Consider the following 26,545-nt stretch of genomic DNA (forward strand, 5'->3'; position numbering starts at 1 on the left):
AGAAAAAAAAAACTTTTTTCATTTTTATTTATCCATTTCTTTTGTCAAACTTTTAATAGCCTATGTAAGATGAAAAACACTTTCTGCATGTTCGAAAAAAAAAAAAGACTAATGCAGTGCTTTATGCAAAACAATTCATTGTCACCTGTATCCAATAATCAATATACTACTACTGCAGCTGCTGCTGCTGCTGCTGCTGTTGCTGCTATTACTACTACTACTACTACTACTACTACTACTACTACTACTACTACTACTACTACTACTACTACTAAAGACACCGTATCACAGTTTGGTGGTGGTGGTTTGTGGTGGTTGGAGGGCGTAACATGCAGTGATGTGTCATTTGTGATACCAACCCAATTCAATCTATTTCGTTCTTGCGTAATAGCGTAACATGGGCAATGTTACCAAGTAACGGTGGTGAGAGTTGTCAATCGCCTTATGATGTCCTCTGCGTACGTCCTTAGGTCATTCTCTCAATAAAACTGTTCATATGAAACCAAACACCATGATTTTCCAGACCAATCAAATCAAAGCAGCCTTCCCCATCGCTAGCTGTTAACTTTTTTTTTTTTTTTTTTGTAATGGTAAAGTCCCTGTCTCATGATCGAATCGCTGTATGGTTGGACTGAAGTGATTTGTGTATAGGGGCGATGGGGGGAATATTGGTCAGGAAGGGGGAATATTATCCTGGGTAAAAATTATCCCTCGGGGAGATCTATTCTGCTGGGCAGCAGAACTGGTACACCGGTTTAACATTGGTGACAGGAGTCGGCATTTTTCTTCACTATGGAGACTCGCGGTCAGATATACCAGTGATGTGTGAAATGTGAATGGAAGAAATAAAGTCAAACAATAGTAGCTTTAAGATCAAGATGGAGGGAACGCCGTTGTCAAGACAGAACTGACATTACGACCAGCTGATAAGACAAAACGTTACGCGCTTGCTTTAGTGTCGTGCAGGACAGTGACGAGGTGAACGTGTGCTGCCATGTGACGCACTGGGTGGAGAAGAGACTAATAGACTAAGAATTCATTGGAAGTTAGTCAGAAAGACAGGAGAATCTGTGCCCGGGATTAGCTACAGGAGACATGGCGCTGTTCCCTGCCTACTCTGGTGAAGGTGAGTGACAGGGACATGTGATGTGCTGACGTTTTTGCACTTTTATATTAATGTAATAAAAAAAAAATAAGGAAGTTGGGCACTCTCTTAAAGAATCCGTCCCGCCTGCTCGCCTTGATTCAAGAATAGGACCTCCTTTCTAATCATTAAAACAAGCGATAAACCTACAGAGTTTCACCACCTTGCCCTTTCTGGACGAAACTATTTTTTTTCTGGTAGATTTCGGCTTGCTTTTAATTAAAATACCACTTATTTTTGGCGTAAATCAACCAATTTTTTTTTTACAGCCCCGAAACATATTGTGATTTGCATAAAAAAACAACTGGTAAATTAATTAAAAACAAGCTGAAATCTACCAGAAAAATTAGTTTCGTCCAGAAATGAACCTAACCTAAGCTAACCTAACCTAACCTAACCTAACCTAACCAAACCAAACCTAATCTGACCTAACCTAACGTAATTAAACCTATCTTAACTAAACCTAACCTCAGGGGCAGTCGTGATTGGTGGAAATAATTATGCTTTTTTTTTATTGGCCTCTGCTTCAGTTTCAAAGAATAAAACCAATCAGCGTAAACAATTAAGCGCATGCTCAGACAATGGTATGTCACGGAGCCCGCTGAGCCGCCGTGAGCGCATGACACCATCAGTGTGTGGCAGGGTTTGATGCGGGAGGCTATTGTCACGACTCATCACCAAAACACCAAAACACGCTTAAATTTTAAAAAGTCTGTGTCGCCATTCAAAAAGGTTGCACCTAGTATATATGGGGTTCAAATTACTCGTAATCAGGAGCTCTATCTCTTGAGGTGAGTAAAAAACACGTAGCTGATTGTGGTGAAACTCTGCAGTAATACCAAACAAGCATGCAAGATGATAAAATACTTACTATACAACATGTCTGTGATGTTTTTAATGTGGGGACGGCTTTTGTAAGGCTATAGTAATTGAATGAATATTCCGGTGCATGCAGAATCTAAGTCCACAATGATTTGGTTGGTTGTTACAGTTTCGTACAATAAACTCTAGATGATTTGTTTGGATAATCTTACCAATAGGACCTCCTAACGGAGCAGTAAAATACTCGCATTTAGTGATAAAGTACTGAAAGCACAATACGTTTCTTGTGGTTTTATTTGGGGGACAGCCTTAGTGTGTCGTACACAAGCCTTCAAATGTGCGGTGTTCGGCGAGTCTTCTCTAAGTCCAGCAAGCTGTCGTTAGCCACGCTCCAGCCAGTGATTTCTAATATGGCGGCAGACAGGTGTATGGATTGTGACCTTGGGTTATTTGCATTTGTTTTGAAATATAGTTAGGTTTGTTAAGGTTAGGGTTAGGTTAGTAAATTTTCCTAATTTTTCGTTAAAAACGGGTGTTTTTGTCTTTAGAATTTTTCCCTGGATCGCCATATTTCGCCTCTTGGCTCCCCCCCTAAAACCCCCAATTCCCCACAGTCCCCCAAACTTGCTGGAGCAGGTGGGGGGGGGTGGGATGGAGGAAAAGGAAGAGGTTCTATTCTTGACTTTTACCCAACTTCGCTGCCACTAGACAGCAGACAGCATTTTTTTCTTGTGTGTGTGTGTGTAGAGAGAGAGAGTCTTGTGTGTGTGTAGAGAGAGTGAGTCTTGTGTGTGTGTGCGTGCGTGAGTGCATGTGTGTTGTTGACCAATAGCGTGGCTTCATATATGTGACATCAAATCAGTTGTAGAAGTAAGAAAAAAATGACGCCGTCTTGTGACGTAAAAGTATATACTTTCTCTCTCTCTCTCTCTCTCTCTCTCTCTCTCTCTCTCTCTCTCTCTCTCTCTCTCTCTCTCTCTCTCATTGATCAATAGCGTAGCTTCATATATGTGACGTCAAATCAGCTGGGTGGAGGAGCTGTGAAGGCAGAGCCATGAATCAAGGCGAGTGGGTGGGACGTATTCTTTAAGAGAGTGCCGGAAGTTGAATGAAAGACACATTGTATTCATAGCTGCCAGCATATCCTACAGTGCAGTATACTACCTTCCAGGCTGTGCATCTCAGCCTGATGGTGCTTCCCTTGCTTGGCTGTGCAATGGAAGCTGTCCGCCAGAGGTCGGCCAGCTGCCACCCACTCAAAGGTAATGGTCCAGTATTTGCATTTAAGCCATAGTTGTAGTATGAATTAGTAACCCTGAATATTGTTGATTGTGGGTGTTTGTTAGCTTACAAAAATCTAACCTGTAAAATTAGGATCAGTCATACTCCACATTTTTGTTTTATTTATTTTTTCATTATTATTATTAATAGTATTAGTACAAGTATTTAGTTTTTTACTTTTAGATGTAAATTGTTTTGTAAGTAGTGTTAATTATGTTTGGGATTTTTGTATCAATTATGCTGTTGGTTTTGTGAATATTGTGGAGACATGACTTATTGGAATTCCACACTTTATACTTCAGTTGTCAGTATACCTGGATTTTTGTTTCTTAGAAATTATTCACTCTCTGGTATTGCCAAACATTGTGTGGGTATATATGTAAGGAATGATATTAAAGTAGGTCAAATTCTTAATGATTATCCTAATACATTGGGATAAATCTACATGAGCTTCAGATTTATATTTTATTTGTTTATAGACCACCTAGTATTACCTGTTAGGGAAATGTTGAATTGTTATCTTTTATCAGCTCTTTTTGTTTTGGTAAAGAAGTGATTTTACTGGGCAATTTTAACTTAAAGTTTATAGATTGGTCTGGGTTGGTATCAGTGGCAACCTTGCCCTTAGCAGATTATTTCTTGACATGTTTAAATCTCTTAGTGTAACTCACTGGGTCTTTTCCCCCCACATTTCATCAATCTGGGAATATTTTAGACTTGGTCTGTACCTCTGGTGATGGCCATGGTTCAGATGTGTGTTTTGTTAAACCCTTCCCCCCCACCTTTTTTTTTTTTCTCTCCCCACATTATGGCCTATAGCACATGTAGGCATACTTGAAGAGTATATGTGGGAAGCACTGTTAAGCTTCCGCCCATTAGTAACGCAGGCAATTTTATTTATAGTGGTACCCATATTAGGGCTCATATCACCACCCAAGTGCATCTTTGGTGTAACCACTGGAACTTGGGTATCATGGTGACATGTAAGTCACTCAACTAATGGCATAGCTTCAAAGCGGTACATGGTGGGATTCGAACCTATGCTTAGACGTCTGCCCAATCCCACGCTCGCCACCTTATCCACTACACCGACACCTCCCTACTGCTGTGGTCATGTGGGCATTTTATTTAGATGTTCTTTTATTGTGTCGTGCTGTTAAACCATCTAAGAATTTGGAGTGGTTTAGGTTTGATTTTAAGCTAATTAAGGTTTACTTGTCATATATTAATTGGAACATGGAATTTATGTGTTGTCATTTAAATCAGTGCTACTCAAGATTCATCTCTGTTCTAACTTATATATTTAAGGTTGCTGTTCCTGTAAAGGCCAATTGTCCCACTAAACCCCCTTGGACACAGAAGTTGTCAGCCAGATTACAAGCTAGGAGAAGTACAGTTTGGAGGCAGTGTAAACAGTTAAGGAGACAAGTTGGTCGAAAGTCTCCTCTAGTTGTACACAGTTGGTTTTCTTTTAGAGATCTGAATATCCAGTTTAAAAGTAATGTTACCAATGCCATGTCCCAATATGAGAGTAACCTTGCTGCAAGTGGTGACATGAAACGTTTCAACATTACTTTCATCAAAAGCAGAGCCGTTTCTAGCTTTGTGGGGGCCCTAGGCAAGATGATGTTTGGGGGGGCCCTAGATTTCAATTTTTCGTCGGAGCCCCTGGGTGACTTAGGAAATTTAAATTTTCCAAACTACCCAGGGGGCCCCCTGGTGGCTTGGGAGCCCTAGGCAATTGCCTTGTTCGCCTATAGCTAGAAACGGCCCTGATCAAAAGAAAGTAAATTGTCCTTCTGTGGGTCTGTTGTTGGTGGAGGATTTGTGCTGAGATGAAAATAGTGCTATGGCCACTCATTTGGCTAATTACTTTTCCTCTGCATTTGTCACCTCATCCCTAGCCTCACCAGGTCTCTGCTACACAGTTTTTGTTCAGCACAATTTTCTTACATGAGATTGTTAAAGCATTGTTTATATTAAGAGTCATCCAGGTGTGGCCCTGATTGACTTCCCAATATTTTATTTTGTAATTGTGCTGTTGTCTTGTCTTATCCTTTGTTCCCTATCTTTACTAAGAGTGCGTCTTGTATGCAGTTTCCATCACTATGGAAAATAGCAGATGTTTTCCTCTTTAAGGGTGTTGCTCACTCTAGTGAGTCTAGTCCCTGCAATTACAGACCTATCATCATGATTTCTGTTTGCTCCAAAACCCTGGAAAGACTTATTGTTTCCAGACTTTATGAATATTTAAATGTTAATAATTTATTGTCAGCTTTCTAAGTTGGTTTTTGTTCTGGTTTGTCTGTTTCTGATCAGTTACTACTAGCCTATATGACTGTTAGTGTTCAAATGGACTTTGGAAATGATGTTAATGTATTATATTTTGACTGTCGTTAAGCATTTGCTTTGTTAATCAAACTTTTATTAACTAAATTGTCCCTAATTGGTATTGGTAACCCATTGTTGGGGTGGATCAAGGACTTCCTGACTGGTGGAGTAATGAAGATAGGTTTACATGGTTCCTCGAGTAACGCAGTGAAAGTTTCTAGTGGTCTACCTCAAGGCTCTGTTATTGGTCTCATTTTATTCATGATGTTTATAAATGATATTGCCTCTGGACTTTAGTAGATTTGCTCTCTTTGCTGATGATTTAAAGTTATATCTGGCTTTTCCTGTAAATACTTCATATTGCATTGGGGCCAACCTAACACTTTTCAGAGTGACATATCTTTACTGTACCTCAGGAGCCAGTCTTGGGGTCTCTCTTTTTCAGTCAACAAATGTGCCTGTATCCATTTTTTAGATTTAATTCCATCCCTATTACTGACTTCTTCATTGGTACCCTTCCAGTTCCAAATAAATCTTTAGTCAGGGATCTTGCAGCTGTATTCTTAAACACTACCATCCACCTTTGTCACTTGAAGGATACCATCTGGGAGAAATAGGTATTCTTAAGAGCAAACACTACCTTCCCGCAGCTTGGGAAGGCAATGCTCAGGCAAGATTTACCTTTGGCCACGAAGGTAAACCAAAACCCAGGTCTTTGTCATTACCTTTGTATAAGTTTTGCCTAAATACCTATTATTATTATTTTTTGTGTGAACTAAATTATTTTAAAAACAAAAATATATAGATTATCGTTCAAATAGCCTACTTTACAAAAATTATGATTGGAACCAAACCCAGGAAGTAGGAACAACAACTGTTAACATCACCGCCAGTGCCAGTTTCAATCACCGTATCTCCTCTCCTAAGTTTTCTATAAAATTCTACTTAGCTTATGATCAGTTGTATATCTTTATTGCTTGATAAATTCCCATTTATGAAGATAGCTGGTGGACTGTCCTCTTCCTATAGCCTGCACAGTTGGTGGTGACGATTCTTTCCTGTTTTAACCCCTTCAGTACCATGACGAGTTTCCTCATTCATTCTGGTTACTATTTGGTGATTTTATACAGCTTCAGAAACTGATGTGGGGGAATAAAATAGTGAAGACTGTGGCCATTAATCTTCTGACCTCCATAGACCGTTCCTAATGTCAATAAAATTATCTAATTGTACACCAATCTTAAGGCAAAAATGCATCCCAGTACTGAAGGGGTTAAGGCCACTGTATGGCCATCTGTGCTTTTTATTTAGAAGCACTTTTCCTGGCTCACCAAGTCTATTAATAAGTCATGCTCTGCAACAGTAATAAGGCGGGTTCTCTTTGTATAATTTTCCATGTTGTCTGTGGTGGAACAGTGAGGCAGCGCAGTCTGGACTGGTTGAGTCAGGTCAGGTCAGGACTACGTGGCTGGCAACTGAGGTGATGGTGAACAAACAGTGCTACCAACCACCACCAAAGTGTACTCATGGTTTATTTTGTTAAACACATTAAAAATAAATGTATGAATATTGAATAATATTCCTGGCATATGATATCATGCCACAAATCACGCTGAATTAATAATTTTGTAATGTCCCGGACAAGAGAGATGCTCAGGTTTATCAGCATTACACCTTCATTTCCTATGAGACGGAAAGGAATGAGGAAGGGAGGGCAACACTTAAAAATAGGACCACTGTGAAGGCCGCATTGCTGTGTAGCCGTTGTCGAAGGTGGAAGGTACTGTTTAAGAATCCGGCCATTGGTATTCTGGTGGATGATTCACTGAAATTTCATTTGCACATTAGGGAGGTGTTTTGTAAAGCAAATGGTGTTGCCAGTATGATTCTTAGGGAAACTATGTAAAACTCTTTGTCACAGATATTCATCGCTAAGTTTGCCCTATAATTGATTTTGGTAATGTGTTATGGAACACAGTTTATATTGGTGATTTGCTGTTACTTGAATCAGTTCAGAGACAGTGGACCATGAAATTTGATGGTTTTGCTGACTTATCCTATGCTGAGAAACTGTCCAGGCTTAAACTCTCTTCTGTTAAGTGTCGGCTTCTTCTTTTGCTGATCTGATAATAGTATGGTTTGTGTCCTCACTTGAGTTGTCCGTTTAAAAGATCACATTATGATAGAACTAGAGGTCATGGTAAAAAGATTTTCTGGCCACATCACTCAACGGATGTCCAAGCTCGCTTCTTCTCTATTTGTGTTATCACTCTTTGAAACTTTCTTCCTGAGGAGGCTGTTTCAGCCACTACTGTCTATGCTTTCAAGCATATATTGAAAATTTTCTTGGTTTACTCTTATATGAATTCTGCTAGTTGATTCTTTTCCTGTCTTTTTTGTTGCATCTGAAATTAGCCAACCACCAGAGGTTTTCTTTTCTGATGAGGGTGAAGACCCTCACCAGGGCAAGAAATCTAGGCAAAAGAATATTAGCAGTGTTACAAGCGTGTAGTTCAGGTGTCAGATTCGGGTTTGTGTGTGTGTGTATTCAGTGTTACAAGCATGTGATTTAGGTGTTGAATTCAGGTTCCTGTGTGTGTGTGTGTTTTGCATGTGTGTTTGGAGGTGAGGTGGTGAGGTAGCTGCATGAGGCTAGTTAGTCAGGGCAAGAGCCTTGAAGACCTTGTGCTACTTCCTTGCCTCTCACCACTGCAAGCTATACCTAGAACTTGTATGGAAATAAAAATGCAAGCGAGGAACTACAGTGTTTTCCTGAATCTGGGAAGAAAAGGAATGGCCCACCTACATGTACACACCAAGTCCAGTCTCATCCAGGGAAGTGGGTCTGTTGTGCTGCCAAACTTCAACCAACATCCTCTTGCCACCCTTGGGATGGCTGACGGCACAACAGTATTATTATTCGTTAATGTTTAGTTTGTTTACTATAAGTCCTTTTCAGTAACTCATGACATGACTACATGTTGTGTCAGTATACTCTCTGACTTTTATGTTTATGAATTTTTTTTTTCCTGTGACTGGCTCTTGTTGACTTGCATTGATGCTTTTGAAAACTCAAGACATCACTCCAGAAACAGAATTGGGATAGTTTTAGATTAGGTTAGAATAAGTTTGTTTTGGTTTAGGTGGTTGGAGAAACTTAAATAGACCAAATTTCACATTTCCTAAAAAAATCAAAGGAGACAAACTGCCATATTTGACGAAGAAAGGATCTGTTGTAAATCATTACTTTATTTATTATTATTATTATTATTTATTATTATTATTGTTGTTGTTATCATTATTATTATTGTAAACATATGCTCTACGTCACTGTGTCACCAACGATAAATGGTAGGAGCGATCGACAGTGATTTCATCGTCTGATTCTGCCACCTCTCTCGTGCACCTTACTTCTATACCTTGGGTCTCTCACCATGTTACTTTTGAATGAGAGTGGTATCAGAACAGGAGAGAGAGAGAGAGAGAGAGAGAGAGAGAGAGAGAGAGAGAGAGAGAGAGGGGGGGATACAAGGGGCCTGTTTTCTCACGCTCTTGCCAAGGCCGCTGAACCTGATCGGACACAAGACCACGTAAACTGATGATACTATCTCCTTCAGCCTGTGATATTTTGGTAACCATGACATCTAGAGACTTATGGTTTTTTGCATTGCAAAGAGGAAGAGTTACTTGTGGGCAGGAGTAAACATATGCTCTGCGTCACTGTGTCACCAACGATGGAGGGTGGTAGTGAATGATTTCACTATGATTCCGCCACCTCTCCTGCGAGCCTTACTTTACTTCTATACCTCAGGTCTCTCACCATGTTACGGGGAGACAACTTTTGAATGAGAGTGGTATCAGAACAGGCAACAGCAAGAGAGAGGGAGAGAGAGAGAGAGGGAGAGGGAGGATAAAAGGGGCCCGTTTTCTCTCGCTGAACCCGATCAGACGCAAGGCTCAATTTTTTGCATTGCAAAGAGGAAGAGTTGCTTGTGGACAGAACGCCATTTGTACTCACTCGTTTATTGAATTTCTAAGTGTAATCAGTATGTGAATACAGGCTATTTTGTGTGTTTCTCACCAAACTTTTACTTTTGGGACCTATGATCTTGAGTTCACAAAGCTTAATAAAAAATACACTTTGCCGAGGAGCACAGACACATACATGCACAAAGGATGAATATTTGGGTTAGGCGGGTAGCCGAGCGATCGCTGTGCCACCTACCGATGGTTAATCGTATCTTTAAAATATTGTCGTATTTCAAGACGCAAATTATATGAAATCTTTCGTCTTATATCAAAATAATTGTATGTTAGGGCGATCGTATGTTGAAGTACCACTATATTATCTGAACGACAGACACTTGTTTAGTTCATGTTGGTATTGCTTAGTCAGGAGAAACAAAGTCTGTGATAACTTTAACTGTAGGTACAAGAAATGAAAAGGTCAGACATTTTTGTACAGGCAACTCACTTTTTAAGCAAATTTTTTATGGCAAGGCTGTCTGTGATGTGTTACTATGGTGAGTCATTACCCTTGTCTCTGCTTTAGTGTTGCAGCAGAAGAGGGGCAAGCAGTCCCAGAACCTGAAGAAGTGACAGCTATCTCTGCAGAAGCTGTGCCAAGCTCCTTGCAGCACACAAAGAAAAAAAAGGATAAAAAGAAACATAAGAAAAAGAAAAAGAAGAAAAAGAAGAATGAGTCCAGTGAAAGTAATTTATCGTCCAGCGAGGATGAGAGGAGGTAAGTGAAAATGTGAAATGTGAACTTGAAGGTAAATTATGTTGAGGGAATCTTTAATGATTTAGTTTGACTATTCTTTTCTTTACAGGTCACAAGAATCAAGATCAAACAGTACAGGATCAAGGTCTGCTTCCAAGGACAAGAGAAGTAGGACAGCATCAAGGTCACCAGAGAGGCAGAGGATGAAGAGAAGGTCAGAAACAAGGTCAATGTCAAGGGAAAGAAGAGTGAGGTCACCAAGCAAGAAAAGGAAGAGGAAATCAAGGTCTAGATCAGAATCAAAGGAGAGGAGGAGGAGGTCAAGGTCAAGGAGAAGGTCCTGGTCAAGGTCAAGAAGGAGGTCACTGTCAAAGTCAAGAAGATCTCATTCAAGGTCAAGATCAAGAAAGAGGTCGCAATCAAGGTCAAGGAGGAGATCTAGGTCAAAAAAGAGGTCCCAGTTAAGGTCAAGGCAAAGATCAAATTCAAAGTCAAGGAGATCAAGGTCGAGGTCAAGAAGAAGATCCTGGTCAAGGTCCAGATCAAAGCAGATGTCAAGGTCGAGAAGGAGTTCATCAAGGACAAAGGTGTCTGCCTCGAGGAGCGGCCAGCACACACGCATCAGGTGAGGGACGGCTGTTGTTGATGTTCTGGCTTGGATATTCACTCATTTCAAATCTGGAACTCCATGCCTGCTTCTGTATTATTTCCATCTTCCTATGACTTGAACTCATGTAATAGGGAACTTTCAAGACATTTATCCTGTTCTTTTTGGGTAAATCTGTCAGACATGTCCGGGGACTGGCATCTCAGTGGGCCTTTTTTTTTTATACAGTAAGCCCCTGCACTTGGCGAATCTCAGCTTGGCGAAATTCACTTTTGGTGGTAGGGTGGCCATGTACCACCGAGTGCATGCTTGGCGATTTTAATTCAAACTTGGCGGCCACACAGCGAACCACGTGGCTCCACAATGACGTCAGACCTCTCTCTAAACCTATCAGAACACAGTGTGAGAATCCCCTTCAGCCATTTTGTTTGTGCTGCCCTCTGTTCTGCTAGTGTGGGAACGAATTCTGACGATTTACCGCCAACATATTTTCTACCAATGCAACGGTTGGTACTGGTGGGGGGAAGGACAATGGTGGTGGCGGCAAGGACGAAAGTGGGTGAGGGAAACGGTTGGAAAAACGGGAGTTACAGCCTTTATATCATGTCTTATTGGCCTTATTAATTGTTTATTGGTCTGTTTTGTACATGCGTTTTAACATGTGAAGGCAAAAGATTTTATTTCAGCTTGAAAGATGGTATATTAGGAGTCAAAAGAGGGAATTTGGCAATGCTCAAAGACTGATTGAGGCATTTTTTAGGCAATTTATATGGTATGAAGAACTCGTGTTTGGTGAAATTTGCATTTGGCGATAGTTTTGCCAGACTAGTTAATTCGGCAAGTACGAGGGCTTACTGTATTTTTGTTGTCCTTGGCCAGATTTCCTTTCTTAATGTTGAAAAAAAATCTCACCTGCCTGGCTCTTTAAGTGGGCTGCTCCTCTTCCATAAACACACACTTACTGGTTACAGCTGTTAGTGTGAGCAAATTTAAAGAGAAATTGGATGACTATAGGTGTGGAAACAGGACAAATGAACTTTTGCTCAGACCCTGTATGATAAAATTATGTGAACACACACACACACACTCCATGGAGAGTGGATGTGCCTCCTGCTCAGAGTGGCATCTAACTAACACTCCACACGCTAAGCAATGTGCTTGAGTGAGAATCGTTATTGGTACTGAGGGGCAACCAGAGCGAGTGAACGAGTGTACAGAGTGAACGTAGCCTGGTGGCGTGTACATGGGAGTGATCGGAGGTGTGAGAACCTCCACACTCCAAACGACAGAGCGGGAACCACACAAAGGCCAGCCATAGCAGCCGCCAACGCATCCCACCACACACACGTAGCTACCAGGCCTGGCCCCCAGTGACCACACACCCACATGCTCCCACGAAGAGTAAAAAAAATGGATAGACCGGTAAGAAATAAATTACCAAATTCAAAATATGTTGATGAGGCCCAGGGAGCAAAGCCGAAAGTGGCCAGTCAAAGCATGAGTCCATCTTCAACAGGGGCAACAATGCAAGGTAGATTGGTAATGTTGGAGAAGAGATTTGAGGAGTTGGTGAAGGAATTAAAAGTTCAGAGGAGTGAGGAGGAGCAGGATAGAGAATTCCAAGGCTTTGAAGGAAAGAGTTAAGAGACTGGAGGAAAATGAAAACGATTGGTGGATGAGAATGCACACTTGAGAGTGGAGGTTGAAAAATACAAGAGACGGTTGGAGGAGAAAATGGAGAGAGTAGTAAAGGAGAAAGATGACTTTAAGGAAATGATTAGTGAGCAGAATGAAAGGTTTGAAAGGGAATGGGAACTGAAGAAAACACAATGGACTGAGTCGAGGGAAGCAGAGATGGTTGGATTACAAGAAATAATTAAAGATCAGTTGAAGGAAGACAAAAAAGAAAGGTCCAAGGAACTGGTTAATGTAATGAAGAATAAGGAAACATTGATAAGAGAAATAGCAGAAAAGAAGAAGAGTGTGTTAATATTTGGGATGAAAGAACAAAATATAACATATAAGCCTAAGAGAATTAAGGAAGAATTAAAACGGTAAGAGATCTGTTCAAAAATCTAAATGATGATGAAAAAAAGACCTACAAGAAGAAGTGGAAGAGATCCATAGACTGGGTCCGTATAAGGAGGGAGTGAGCAGACCGATTAAAGTAGTACTGAAGTCACAACAATCTGCGGAGGATATCCTATATAGAACATCAAAGTTAAGAGAGATAGAAGGTTGTAAAGAGGTGTTTGTGAGAAAGAATAGAAATGAGGAAGAGAGGAGAAGATATAAGGAATTGGTGGAAGAGGCGAGAAGGAAAAATGATGAGCGGTCTGAGGAGGAAAGAGAAAAGTTTTTGGAGAGTTATAGGAGAGAGAGTCAGAAAGTGGTATGTGGAAAGAAGGAATGCGGAGGAACCCCTAGAGGGAGCAGTGGGTGGACCGTAATGTATACTAATATAGATGGGATACTGTCAAGTAGATTGGAATTGCAAGACTATATGATGGTGGAGAAGCCTGATATAGTGTGTTTGACTGAGACAAAATTGCATGAAAAACAAAGATAAATTTGGATAATAAATATAATATATGGAGAAAGGATAGAGAGTAAAGGTGGAGGAGGAGTTATGATTATGACGAAGAAATAAATAAATGTGGATAAGGTTTGGTATGGGAAGAACAACGCAGAAGTGATAAGCATAAGGATAAAAAGTGATGGAAAAGAATTAATAATCATGGTGACCTATGTACCTCCTAAAACAAATTCTTGGACATTAAGGAATACGACAATATGATCAAGGATACTTTACAGAGTTTGGAAAGTGTATTATCTGGAAAAAGAAAGGTGATACTAGTAGGAGATTTTAATTGTAAGGAGGTGGATTGGGAAAATCTAGTAAGTGGTGTTGGAGAGGAAGCATGGGAGAGAGATTTCTTAATCTAATGATGGAAAATATGATGGAACAGAGGGTGAAGGAAAATACTAGATATAGAGGAGATGATGAACCGGCTAGACTGGATTTGGTGTTAACAAGAGAAGTGTACCTATGTGGAGATATACAATACAAATGTCCTTTGGGAAAGAGTGATCATGTGGTTATGGAAATGCAGATAGCAACAACACAGCGAAGGAAGGACGAGACATACAGGAGTGGTAGATTGAATTATAGAAAGATGGACACAGAAAGTTTGAAAAATTATTTCAGAAAATTAGATTGGGAGGAGATGTTACAAATCAGAGAAGTGCAAAAAAATATGAGATTTTTATGAAATATTATAAAGAAGGAGTTATGAAATTTGTACCAAAGTATAAACCGAGAGAGGAAGGAAGAAAGGATTGGTTTAATGCAACTTGTGTTAAGGCTAAGGAAAAGAGAGATGTGGCTTGGAAAAGATGGAAAAGAGCAGGAATATACTAAATAAGGAGAATTATAGAGTGGCGAGAAATGAGTATGTGAGGGTAAGGAGGAGGAAGAAAGAAAATTTGAAAAAGATATTGTAGACAAGAGTAAGGAACATCCAAAATTGTTTTACAGGTTCATAAATGGTAAACTTAAAAGAGAGAGTCCATTGAAAGATTAAAAGGAGAGCAAGGGATAGTAGATGACCCTAAGAATATAGCGGAATTGCTAAATAATAGGTTTCAGCAAGTATTTACTGAAGAAACAATGTTTGTAAAGCCTCAGAATGTACAAGGAAATGTGCACATGGATGACATTAAGATACCTAAAAGGAGTTATATAAAATGTTGGAGGAACTTAAAGATGATAAAGCGATGGGACCAGATGAAGTTTCAGGAAAATTATTGAAGGAGTGTAGAGAAGAATTGATTGATCCATTATATGATATTATAAGGTGTTCATTAGAAACAGGGAAGTACCAGTAGAGTGGAAAAGAGCTGAAGTGGTGCCCATTTATAAGGGAGGCAGTAAGGAAGAGCCTCTTAACTATAGACCTGTGTCTCTAACAAGTGTGGTCGGTAAGATTTGTGAGAGGGTGATAAAGAAATATTGGATACGGTTCCTGGAGGATCATAAGTTATTATCGGATCATCAATTTGGCTTTAGGAAAGGGAGGTCATGTGTAACAAATCTACTGAGCTTTTATTCAAGAGTGGTTGACAAAATACAAGAGAGAGAGGATGGATGGACTGTGTATATTTGGATTTAAAGAAAGCTTTTGACAAGGTACCTCACATGAGACTGCTATGGAAATTAGAGATTTATGGAGGACTGAAAGGAAAAGTGTTAAAGTGGATGGAAAACTACTTGAGATGGAGGGAGATGAGAACGGTAATAAGGGATGCAAAGTCGGACTGGTTGGTGGTGGAGAGTGGAGTCCCACAAGGCTCAGTGCTGGCACCAATACTTTTCCTTGTATATATTAATGACATGCCAGAGGGAGTAAACAGTTATATTAATTTGTTTGCGGATGATGCGAAGTTGTGTAGGTGTGTGAAGAGTGAAGAAGATTGTGAAATTTTACAGGCAGATCTGGATAAGATTTGGGAGTGGAGCAAGAGGTGGCAAATGGAATTTAATCTGAGCAAAAGTCATGTGATGGAGATGGGGAAGAGTGGAAGACGGCCAAGAGGGTCATATAAGATGGGTGAAGAAGTAGTGTTGAAAAAGGTGGAAAAGGAAAAGGATTTGGGAGTGATAATACAAGACCATGGGCAGTTTGAGGCTCATATTGATAAGATGTTTGGAGAAACGTATAATTTGATAAAAATATTGGATTAGCCTTCCATTATATGGATAAAGATATGATGAAGAAATTAATTAGTACGGTAATTAGACCAAGATTGGAATATGCTGGAGTGGTTTGGTCCCCTTATAAAAAGAAGCATATAAGGAAGTTGGAGAGATTGCAGAGAATGGCAACAAAAATGGTTCCGGAATTGGCAGAAATGACCTATGAGGAGAGATTAAAAGAAATGAATTTGCTTACCTTGGAACAAAGAAGAGAAAGAGGAGATTTAATACAGGTTTATAAACTGTTGAACGGACTGGATGAAGTGGATAATGAGCAAATGATGTTGAGAGAGGAAAACTTAAATAGAACTACAAGATCGCATAGTAAAAAGATAGCCAAGGAATATGCTTGAAGGATGTGAAGAAATATAGTTTCCCACAAAGATGTGTGGAGGTGTGGAATGGTTTGAGTGAGGAGGTGGTGTCAGCAAGGAGTGTGCATAGTTTTAAAGGAAAGTTGGATGTGTGTAGATATGGAGACGGGCCACACGAGTATGATACCCAGGCCCTGTAAAATTACAACTAGGTGAATACACACACACACACACACACACACACACACACACACACACACACACACACACACACACACACACACACACACACACACACACACACACACACACACACACACACACACACACACACACACACACACACACACACACACACACACACACACACACACACACACACACAGAAAATAAGGAAAACTTCAAAACAGCAAGAAATAAATATGCTAAGGTGAGAAAGGAAGAAGAAAGGAACTATGAAAAGGACATTGTTGAAAAATGTAAGGAACAACCAAAATTGTTCTACAGATTCATAAATGGAAAAATAAGGCAAAAGGAAACAATAGAAAGGAGAGAACGGAATGGTGGAAGACCCCAAAAGTATGGCAGAACTGTTAAATAGTAAATTTCAGGAGGTCTTTACTAAGGAATCCAAATTTGAAAGACCACAGGGTAATAGAGAGACTGTCCATATGAAAGAGATTAAAGTAACCAAGCTTGAAATAAAAGAGTTGATGACAGAATTAGATGAGGAGAAGGCAATGGGACCGGATGAAGTCTCAGGCAGAATATTAAAAGAATGTAGAGAACTAGCAAGTCCTATTATATACAACATCATAAAATGCTCAATAGAAAATGGAACAGTACCAGTACAATGGAAAAGGGCTGAGGTGGTTCCCATATATAAGAGTGGAAGGAAGGAAGAACCTTTAAATTACAGACCGGTATCACTAACTAGTGTAATATGCAAGATGTGTGAAAGAGTAATAAAAAACAATGGATTGAGTTTCTTGAAGACAACAAATTGTTATCAAATAGCCAATTTGGTTTTAGAAAACGTAGGTTGTGTGTAACAAATTTATTGAGTTTCTACTCTAGAATAGTTGATAGAGTACAAGAGAGAGAGGGATGGATTGACTGTATTTATTTAGATATAAAAAAGGCGTTTGATAAAGTGCCACATGAAAGATTACTATGGAAGTTAGAGGAGAAGAGTGGCTTAAAAGGAAGCACATTGAGATGGATGGAAAATTACTTGAGGGGGAGAGAAATAAGGACGGTAGTTAATGATATGAAGTCCAAGTGGAGAGCAGTAGACAACGGAGTGCCACATGGGTCAGTATTGGCGCCAATACTTTTTCTTATATATATAAATGACATGCCAGAGGGAGTGAACAGCTACATAAATCTGTTTGCGGACGATGTGAAACTGTGCAGTCATAAAACAAAAAGAGGATTGTGAAATACTGCAGGAAGACTTAAACAAGATCTGGAAATGGAGTAAAAAGTGGGAGATGGAATTCAATGTGGACAAAAGCCATGTCATGGAAATGGGAAAAAGTGAAAGACGACCAGTGGGAATCTATAAGATGGGAGATGGAGTAGAACTAGAAAAAGTAAAAAAGGAAAAGGACTTGGGAGTGACAATGGAAGAAAATAATCAACCAGTTAGCCATATTGATAGAATTTTCAGAGAGACGCTAAGGAATATTGGATTAGCATTTCACTATATGGACAAAGAAATGATGAAGAAATTGATAAGTACTAAAATAAGACCTAGATTGGAATATGCAGGAGTTGTGTAGACCCCCCATAAAAAGAAACACATAAGGAAATTGGAGAGACTACAAAAAATGGCTACAAGAATGGTTCCAGAATTTAAAGGGATGACATATGAGGAGAGACTAAAAGCTATGGATCTACCAATCCTGGAACAGAGAAGAGAGAGAGGGGATCTGATACAAGTTTATAAATTGATTAACGGAATGGATCAAGTGGATGATGAGAAACTAATCCTGAGAGAAGAATATGACATTAGAAGCACGAGATCACATAGTAAGAAACTGAGGAAGGGAAGATATCTGAGAAATGTTAAATAATAGAGTTTCCCGCAGAGATGTTTTGAGACTTGGAACAATTTGAGTAAGGAAGTGGTGTCAGCAACGAGTGTGCATAGTTTTAAAGAGAAATTGGATAAGTGTAGATATGGAGACGGGGGCCACACGAGCATAAAGCCCAGGCCCTGTAAAACTACAACTAGGTAAATACACACACTTATAGCTGATTGTCATCCAAAATTATGAACATGTATAATTTAATGATTTATAACATATAGATCAGGGATGGGCAAACTTTTCAGGGGTCAGGTCATGTGCATTAATAAACATTACAATCTTATAGCACCACATACTACATTAACCCAAAATCATTAATATTTAAAATACAAAATTAAAGGCTGCTAAAGAAAAAAAAGCCATTCTCACGCGCATATGCACACTTGCTGGGATAAAATGAAATGCTCACAATATTATTTGGCGTTGTTTATTAACTTGCTCTTTCAAATTTATTAACATTTGTCGAGCCACATGAATTCCTTTGGTGGGCTGTAGTATGGCCACACCTCATCTAGATAGTGCATCATAAGCAGTCAGATTACATTTACCAGTGAAAATCTAATAACAGCATTGATGATGTGCTGTGCTTTATCACCAATTCCATTATAACCTCAATCACATCTGACTTTTCTCATTGTATTGTTTTGCATGTCTCCCTTATAGAGATGAAATAGTATGAAAGGAAAGGTGTTAGTTTTTCTATAAGACATTCCCATTCATATTTCGTATAGGTCATATTTTCTTGTATTCTTATATTTTTTACAGCAGAGCAGGGCAAAGAGTGTGAATGAGGTGTGTGTGAGCATGGTATTTTGTCTGAGTCACTGTGTTTAGGGTTGCCAGCCTGATGTATAGATAGATGACATGAGAGGGAAGTGGAATGAAAGGTGTGATGTGCCACTAGAATCTAGTGACTAGATTAATGAAAGACTATTCCAGGTATAGTTAGAATGACTTACGTAATGCAGTATGCTAGTTGTTGTTATAGTAGATGCCCTTTGTACAGTATGAGTTTTTGAGCTCTTACTTCTTTCATTCAGTGCTCTTCCTCCCTTTTGAAAGATGTTCTCCTCATTTCAAACTTGGCAATTTGTATTTTTTTTCTTTTTTCCTTTTATATAACTGTATTTAAGTCCATAGTGAGTTTGTCTTTGTCTTGACCACCTCATGTTCCAATATATAAACACTCCCTTTGTCTTTTTGGCTGTTGTGGTGATTAAGTGTATTCCTTTGCTTGAGGTGTGAGACTTTTATTATTGAGTTAGCCAGCACTGAAAACAAGTCATGTGTGTGATGATGACTGTTCCGTGCACTACGTGGAATGAGTGGTGTGTGTTGTGGCTTCAGCAGGAAGATGAAGTGGTTAAACCATGCTGCCTTTATTGCATTTTCATCTACTTATTTTATTTTATTTTGCTTTTGGTTTGGTTTTGTGAAAAATAGTGCATATATATACATCATATATTTTGATTGCTTTTATAAATGTTTCACTTATAATTTTCTTGTCCATCAGTGCTGAGAAGTTCTTGTCTAGCAACAAAAGTGTCTTCCTGGAGGACATGCAGGGGATTGTGAAGCCAGAGGAAGCGTTCTTCATTAGCACTGAGGGAGACGACAACAACAGAACCCTTGCCACCACCCACTACACACAGATGGCGAGGTGGGACTCGACTCGCCTTATTGTATTGGGATGATTTGGGACCACATTTTGAAACACTTAAGCACTGTACCTTCACTATTTTCATAAGGCTCCAGTTTAAGTTAGGCAGGGTTTAAGGGTGTTTTTTTTTTTTTATGGTTCTAATAACAGAGTAACATCTATTAGCAACATAATTTTCAAAAGGCTCCAGTTGATGTTAGACAGGTTTTTAAGGGTGTTGTTTATGGTTCCAAAAGAACAAATTAAGTGCTGTGCCTTGTAACTCTTGATATGAAAACTTTGAAAATTTTGGTTTGAGAACTATGGCAACTTTGACATGAAGGATATAAGACAGTAATTCTGCATTAGTGTAAGTTTTCAGACTACGAAATTTACAGATACTTTTATGGTGGTGTAGGAATTAGTACTCTTGACTTGTGGACTAAAATACCTGGGCATGAATCTCTGGCCAAGTGGAGGCAAATAAAATAGTCCCCTTTCATGCCAAAGCCTTAGTTCATTGAGCAAAACATATATTTTTGTAATGTGTGGTAAATATTTAGTCTGGAGCAATTGTGTCTGTTAACTGTACAGTGGCCACAAAAAAAGTACACATCAAGGATTTTGGACAATCAAAATCAAAAGAACAACTTTGTGGCCTTTTATTTTCATTTTGATGCTACACTTAGTATTTAGACATGTTCCCCTTATTCTTTAGTACTCTCTGGATCCTCCTTGGCATTGAATGGTGAGATTGGTGAAGTAATTGGCATTTATTGTCACCCACAACTGCTTGAATGCCTCCTTTTTTGTCCGGGATGCTGGTCGGTCGCTTCTCTGCCAGGTCGTTCTTTATCTTATTCCAAGCATTCTCAATAGGGTTCAAGTCAGGGGAATTGCCTGGCCACTCCAAAACACTAATGTTCTGATCAGAAAGAAACTTTTTCATTGTCTTGGACCTGTGGGAGGGAGCGTCATGCATAAAATAATCAGTCATGAATATCCCAGAATGTGAGCGTGTGCTTCCTCAAAACATATATAACCTCATGTCTCTCAGAGCTCAGGCAGCTCACGGAAGGATGGGTTGCAATGGAGATGTTGTGTGAGCTTGGCTGGACACCATTGGTAGCTCTGCCCTATTTTTAGTTGCCAGGAATACACAAGTGAAAATTACATTGTCATATGTGTAGATTTTTCTGGCATGTATTGTGTGTACATTTTTTTTGCAGCTACTGTAATTAATAGTACACATTTTTTTACACAATATATGAAACTTATTTATGCTACATTTAATAATTGTGTTAATTTTTTAAGACGTTTTTAAATAAAAAAAAAAAAATCACATGGAAAAGTCTTGTGATAATTATTCTTCCTTTTCTGCAGGTACAAGACAAAAACCAAGGGAGAATTAGGAAGTTCACAATATCACCACAACTCCAACCAGAAAAAAAAGCCTTTAAGGTATTATAAGAAGACTGCTTTGAGAACCTTGTACACTGACCCCACACCAGTAAAGAAGCTTCTGTCAACCACAGATGCCATACCTGAGAACTACATGCCCCTATCTCTCACCTATGCAGAGGAAGTCAAAGTCAAGAGTGCACCAGCATCGACAGTCAACTCTCTGGGGATATATGACAGCAAAACAGAGGAGTACTTGTCTGGCACTGGAGGACTCACCCCTGAGGACAATATAGAGACACACCAAGATGCAGAGTTTGAGATGTGGCAGAGTAAGGCTAAGAGGTACAATGAACGGCTGGGTAAAGAGCCACACAATGTTGCTCTTTGGCTGGAGTTTGTGAAGTTTCAAGATAACTCCTACAAGTTACTCTACCGGGGAGGTGATGGGAACACCAAAGATGGTGAAGGGAAGAAACACAAGTTGACACAAAAGGCTCTGGCCGAAAGAAAAGTTTCTATACTCGACACTGCCATAAAGAAGAACATGAGGAACCTTGAGCTGTGCTTTGAACGTTTGGAAATTGGCAAGGACCTGTGGGATGACAAAAAACTCAAGCAGGAATGGGATACCCTTGTCTTCAGCTTCCCCAATAAGATCAATGTGTGGCACAAGTACCTGGCATACGTACAGACTCACTTCACCTCCTTCAGTCTTGCGTCAGCCGTCCGAACGTTTGGCAAGTGCACAGAGAAGCTGCAGCAAATGAGGGATGGGGTGTTCCTGACCCACGCAGCGCCTAAGGACATTGGCAGGTGTCTGGTGGACGTGTCGATACAAGTGGCTCATGTGTGGCGCCAGGGTGGCTTCATGGAGAGGTCAATAGCACTGTTCCAGGCACTGGTGGAGCTCAATCTCTTCTGCCCCAAACATTTCCTTGCCAAGGATGTCACCTTGGAGGCTAGACTGGCATTCTTCGAACCTTTCTGGGATTCAAGAGCTGCAAGGTAGTGAAGTATTTTGTATTGTTGTTTTTTGTATGAATATGTTATGGCATCAGAAACATGAGAGTAAGGCATGAATCAAACTTTTATATTATTTTTGTGTTACCTGCATGAAGGCCCAAGGTGGCTGTGCACTAATGTGAAATAGAAAGCCAAAAGGAATGAATAGTTATTGAGAATTAGATATTGGTGTTCCTGCTGTAGGTACATTATTTTATATATATATATATATATATATATATATATATATATATATATATATATATATATATATATATATATATATATATATATATATATATATGTGAGCACCAGTCTGTCTAATTAGTATACTAGTACTGAATGTTCATTACTTCAGACGGGGCTTTACAAGTCACTAATATTGTGATTGACATGACTTGTGTTTACTTTGTCAGGTTTGGTGAAGAGAATGCTGTGGGTTGGGCTGAAGTAATGCAGAGAAGGGAACCTGTTCAGTTTCCAGAGGTAATATTAGGTAAGCTTTGTGACAATTGTCTTAGAAAGTGAGCATGAAAAATCTAATACCACATTTGAATTTGAGCTGGAAGAAAGAGATAGTGATAATGTATTTCTTTGAACACAGTAGGTATAAATACTTTATATTTGATTATTCTGTATATGTTTTCACATTTCTTCCCTTCAGAGGGGACGGTTGATGAGGAGGACGACCTGATAGCCCGGGGTGGCACCACTTCCACACTATGGCTGGGCTTGGAGACCTCCCGTGAGATGAGGCACTGGCTGCCCTGGGAGCAGGACCCTGAGGACTGTGAGGACCCAGACAGAATGGTGCCACTGGATGAACTTTCACCACATCTCTTCACTCTCAATTCAGACGAGGAGAAATTTTACCTCGTCCTTCAGTTCCTGAGGTTCCTTGGAGTTCCTGATATTGAAGACTCTAGTTGTCAGGTGTTGCAGAGTCTTAAGAATCCCAAGAGCCTGAGCACCAAGACTGGGAACGTGTTCAGACCGCTGGTGATTGAAACGCTCAGTGACGCTAATTTATTTGGAAATCATTTCCACCAGAAACCAAAAAATGTAGATAAGAATTTTTTGAGTTTTGAGGCTCTTGGCCCCTCTGTCACCATGCCTGTGTGTGATGCATATTATTTGTTCCTGTGTAGGGCACTCCAACAAGCAGCCAATGTATTTGAGTTCCAGCACAGAAGATACTTAACTCTCCTGCACATTAAACTGCTAGGTGCTCATTACCAGGCCAAGGTGCCAACTGGGAATGAAGGCACATTGAAGAGTGTAGGGAAGGAAATCAAGAAAGAAATAAAAAGCATCTTGAAGTCAGAGGAATTCAGAACATGTTTACCTGTTTACCAAGTGTATGGGAAGGTGGAGGAAACAATGGGTCATGTGTCAGAGGCTGAGAATGTTTATGTTACTGCCTTGACAATTGGTACAACCTCTGGCAAAGCACTAAATTCAAACAATGAAGACTTCAGGGCAGTAATGGATCTCTGCCTCTGTTACATTCGTCTTGAAATGGATCAAGAAGTTAAGAGCTGCACTGGATGTCACAGCAACAACATCCTGCAATCGGTTTGTTCACTCGTCAATGAAGGAAAGTTTGTAGCACCAGATGGGTCACTACCACTAGGTGGAAATCTTTTGAAAGCCAAGAAAAAATTACTACAACTGCAGGATCATCATAACCACTCAGAAATTGATATGAGCAATAGTGACACTCAGGAGAATGAAAAGATTCTTGCCATCAAATCAGTGACCTTTCTTGCCCTCATACAGCTCCTCACTGTTGGCTTCCGCCCAGCGTGTCTTGTGTTTGAGTCCACCATAGAGAAAGTCAGTGAGGCAGCATCTATAAAACTGGAGGATACACCTCTGCCCTCAGCGGAGAAAACCAATGCTGGAAACACAAAAAATGATCATAGTAAAATTATCAAAGCAAAGATTTTAGAGTGTTTGTATGAAGATTATTTGTGGATCATTGAGGCGTCAGGACACTTAGGCCACCTGGTGAAGGATGGCAGTATGTCACCAGTGTGCCTGAGGTCTGTTGTCACTGCTGCCCTCAAGGCTGCACCAGAGAATCCAAGATTCTTACTCATCCTTGCTCAAAACCAGGTAAAATCACTGACATTTTGAAGGTTACTGTGTAATGAAATGAGGTTTAAATGGACATTTTAAACAGAATACTGAATGGAAATAGATAATGTGGTTACTATCTGTGTATTTCTTGTACAGCAGTGGCTAATCTCATGAAGCAAGATTTAAAGTCTTGTCCTTCTTTTAAGGGATGAACTTTGTCTTATTTATTGGTAGATAAGCTGTACCTGATTACATTTGTCTGATGGCATGTGAAGAAGTTACAGACAGAAAAGTTTTCAAATCTAAAAGCAACATAAATTGAACAAGTAGTACTTTTTCATAGGCAACTCTTGCTCACAATGCACACACTTTACTACATCTTTTTCTTTTAATAGGAAAGAAGAATAAGAAGAAAATAAAGTCCCTCTGTTAATGAGATACAAATAGTAATTTCCATTCATGTTTTCCCTCCAGAGCTGGCGTAACCTGATTGGTGGACTTGAGGTATTGTCCTCAGAGAGATCCTCCATCATCACCCTGGTGTCCCAGCTGCTGCCTCACATTCACAAGACCATCTTCCTCATCTCTCACACCAGTGATGGTAAGGCTTCCCTTGTGTGTGCATACATATGTGTATGCTCATGTGCATCTTGTGTTTTTATACTCTCAGATTTCCTCTCAAATACAGAGGCTCATTTGAGATTAAGCTATTGTAATTATTTGGAGCTGAGATTGGTATAGCTAGGTGGAGTTTTGTGTGTGTTGATTCATATCTGATGGTGGTCTTCCCATAACTTCCTTCTGTCCTCCCAGGCTTGCTGAGCTGTGGACACAGGCTGGAGAGCATGCTGGAGCAGGCTGTGAGTAGGCCCCCTGGAAATCACTGCCCCCTACTGTGGAGGCTGTACCTGGCCCTGGTAGCTGCCACTCGACCCAAAGGACTCAAGAATCTCACATACAGGGCCTTGGTGCACTGCCCAGGAGTCAAAGTAAGATCAGTGATTAGTTGGACAGATGCTATAATCCATGCCACTTACCACCTAGCAAGAGAGATGGATTAATTCCCTGTAGACATTTATTTTTCCTTATGATAAAGTTAGAATACAGCAGATGAATTCTTTTATGATGCTAGATGCTAGTCATGGCAGCAGTACTGATGTTGGTGTTTTTGTCTTGCTACATTTGTGCCATGCTGTGTTTTTATACAGTGATGTATTTCTCTTTTTTCCGTTTTTTTTTATTTAAACAAATTAAACAAAGAAACATTGTCATGATGCTTTGCCATATTTTCCAAAAAAAGTCCTTTAGAATAACACAAAAATTACAATTGTGTATAAAGTGAATTTTATTTGAGGTAATTGAGTATGAATTGTTGGATTTGATGTGATTTTTCCCTTGTTGACCAGAGTGTGTACCTGGACTGTGTGCGGCTGCTGCCTGGGATGCTGAGGGAGGTGGTGAAACTCCTGACAGAGAAGGGGATGAGAGTGAGGCTTCCACTTGAGGAGCTTGAGGTCCTCACTGAGAAGGAACTAGAGTTTGAGGATGAAGATAACAGTGAAAGCTCCAACAGTGAAGAGGAGGGAGAAAGTGTGCCTTAATGGTAGGTTGGTTTAGTAGTGCAGTGAAGATTAGTATTATCATCATCATCATCATCATCATCATCATCATCATCATCATCATCACCACCACCACCACCACCACCACCACCACCACCACCACCACCACCACCACCACCACCACCACCACCACCACCACCACCATTGTGTGGTGGTGAATAATGAGTAGGTGGAAGTGTGAAAAGAAATGGTAGTTGTCAGCTGTTAAAGGTTCCTAAAAAGAAAGGAGTTATATTTTCTGAAATAAATTAATTTATATTTCATACAATGTCACTCTTAATCACTTTGGCCACTGAGTCATGTTCACTGAGCTGTCAGGTAGAGGCTCAGCCACACACTGGCTGCTGAGTCACACACCAACCTGAGCATTGCATATTAACACATTCTGTAGACATCATGTTTATTAGGTATAGGTAAAGAATTTGCATCTCTGTACATCTGTGTATCAGGCTGTCGTCTCCTGTATCGGGGGGGGGGGCAGGTAGCCAAGACATGATGTCGTGTCTTGTCTTAGCAATAAGATTACAAAGGAGGGATCTCTAGGCCACTCACTCTCTCTACTTTGACTCATAAGGAGTATTGTGGCAGTATTCTTCCTGTCTGACAGTGTCCTTTTGCTGCAAGAGGGATTGTGTGAAATATAGTAAACATAAATATATATCTAATTTCTATACAAAATATATCAATATCCCTTAAAACCACCTAATGCTTAAGCTTTTGGGTTTCAA

General features: G+C 39.8%; 1 protein-coding gene across 1 annotated transcript; it reads left to right on the forward strand.

The window, feature by feature from the left end:
- Positions 1 to 733: 733 nt before the first annotated feature.
- Positions 734 to 26,490, forward strand: LOC123502997 (nuclear exosome regulator NRDE2-like). The gene is made up of 11 exons (XM_045252336.1): positions 734 to 1,126; positions 3,138 to 3,228; positions 10,131 to 10,322; positions 10,411 to 10,926; positions 19,585 to 19,731; positions 21,094 to 22,119; positions 22,533 to 22,612; positions 22,781 to 24,234; positions 24,673 to 24,799; positions 25,012 to 25,187; positions 25,605 to 26,490. Exons 1-11 carry the CDS (start codon positions 1,096 to 1,098, stop codon positions 25,797 to 25,799), a joined length of 4,035 nt encoding a protein of 1,344 aa, XP_045108271.1. The 5' UTR covers positions 734 to 1,095; the 3' UTR covers positions 25,800 to 26,490.
- The last annotated feature ends 55 nt before the right edge of the window (positions 26,491 to 26,545 follow it).

The sequence above is a fragment of the Portunus trituberculatus genome, chromosome 13 (assembly GCF_017591435.1).
Source record: "Portunus trituberculatus isolate SZX2019 chromosome 13, ASM1759143v1, whole genome shotgun sequence".
NCBI lineage: Eukaryota > Metazoa > Arthropoda > Malacostraca > Decapoda > Portunidae > Portunus > Portunus trituberculatus.

Excerpts from the sequence above, each read along its gene's own strand:
- LOC123502997 (XM_045252336.1), top strand. The coding sequence starts at position 1,096 with ATGGCGCTGTTCCCTGCCTACTCTGGTGAAG. Across the intron at positions 22,120-22,532 it reads TGGGATTCAAGAGCTGCAAG|GTTTGGTGAAGAGAATGCTG; the intron begins GTAGTGAAGTAT and ends TTACTTTGTCAG. Across the intron at positions 24,800-25,011 it reads CATCTCTCACACCAGTGATG|GCTTGCTGAGCTGTGGACAC; the intron begins GTAAGGCTTCCC and ends CTGTCCTCCCAG.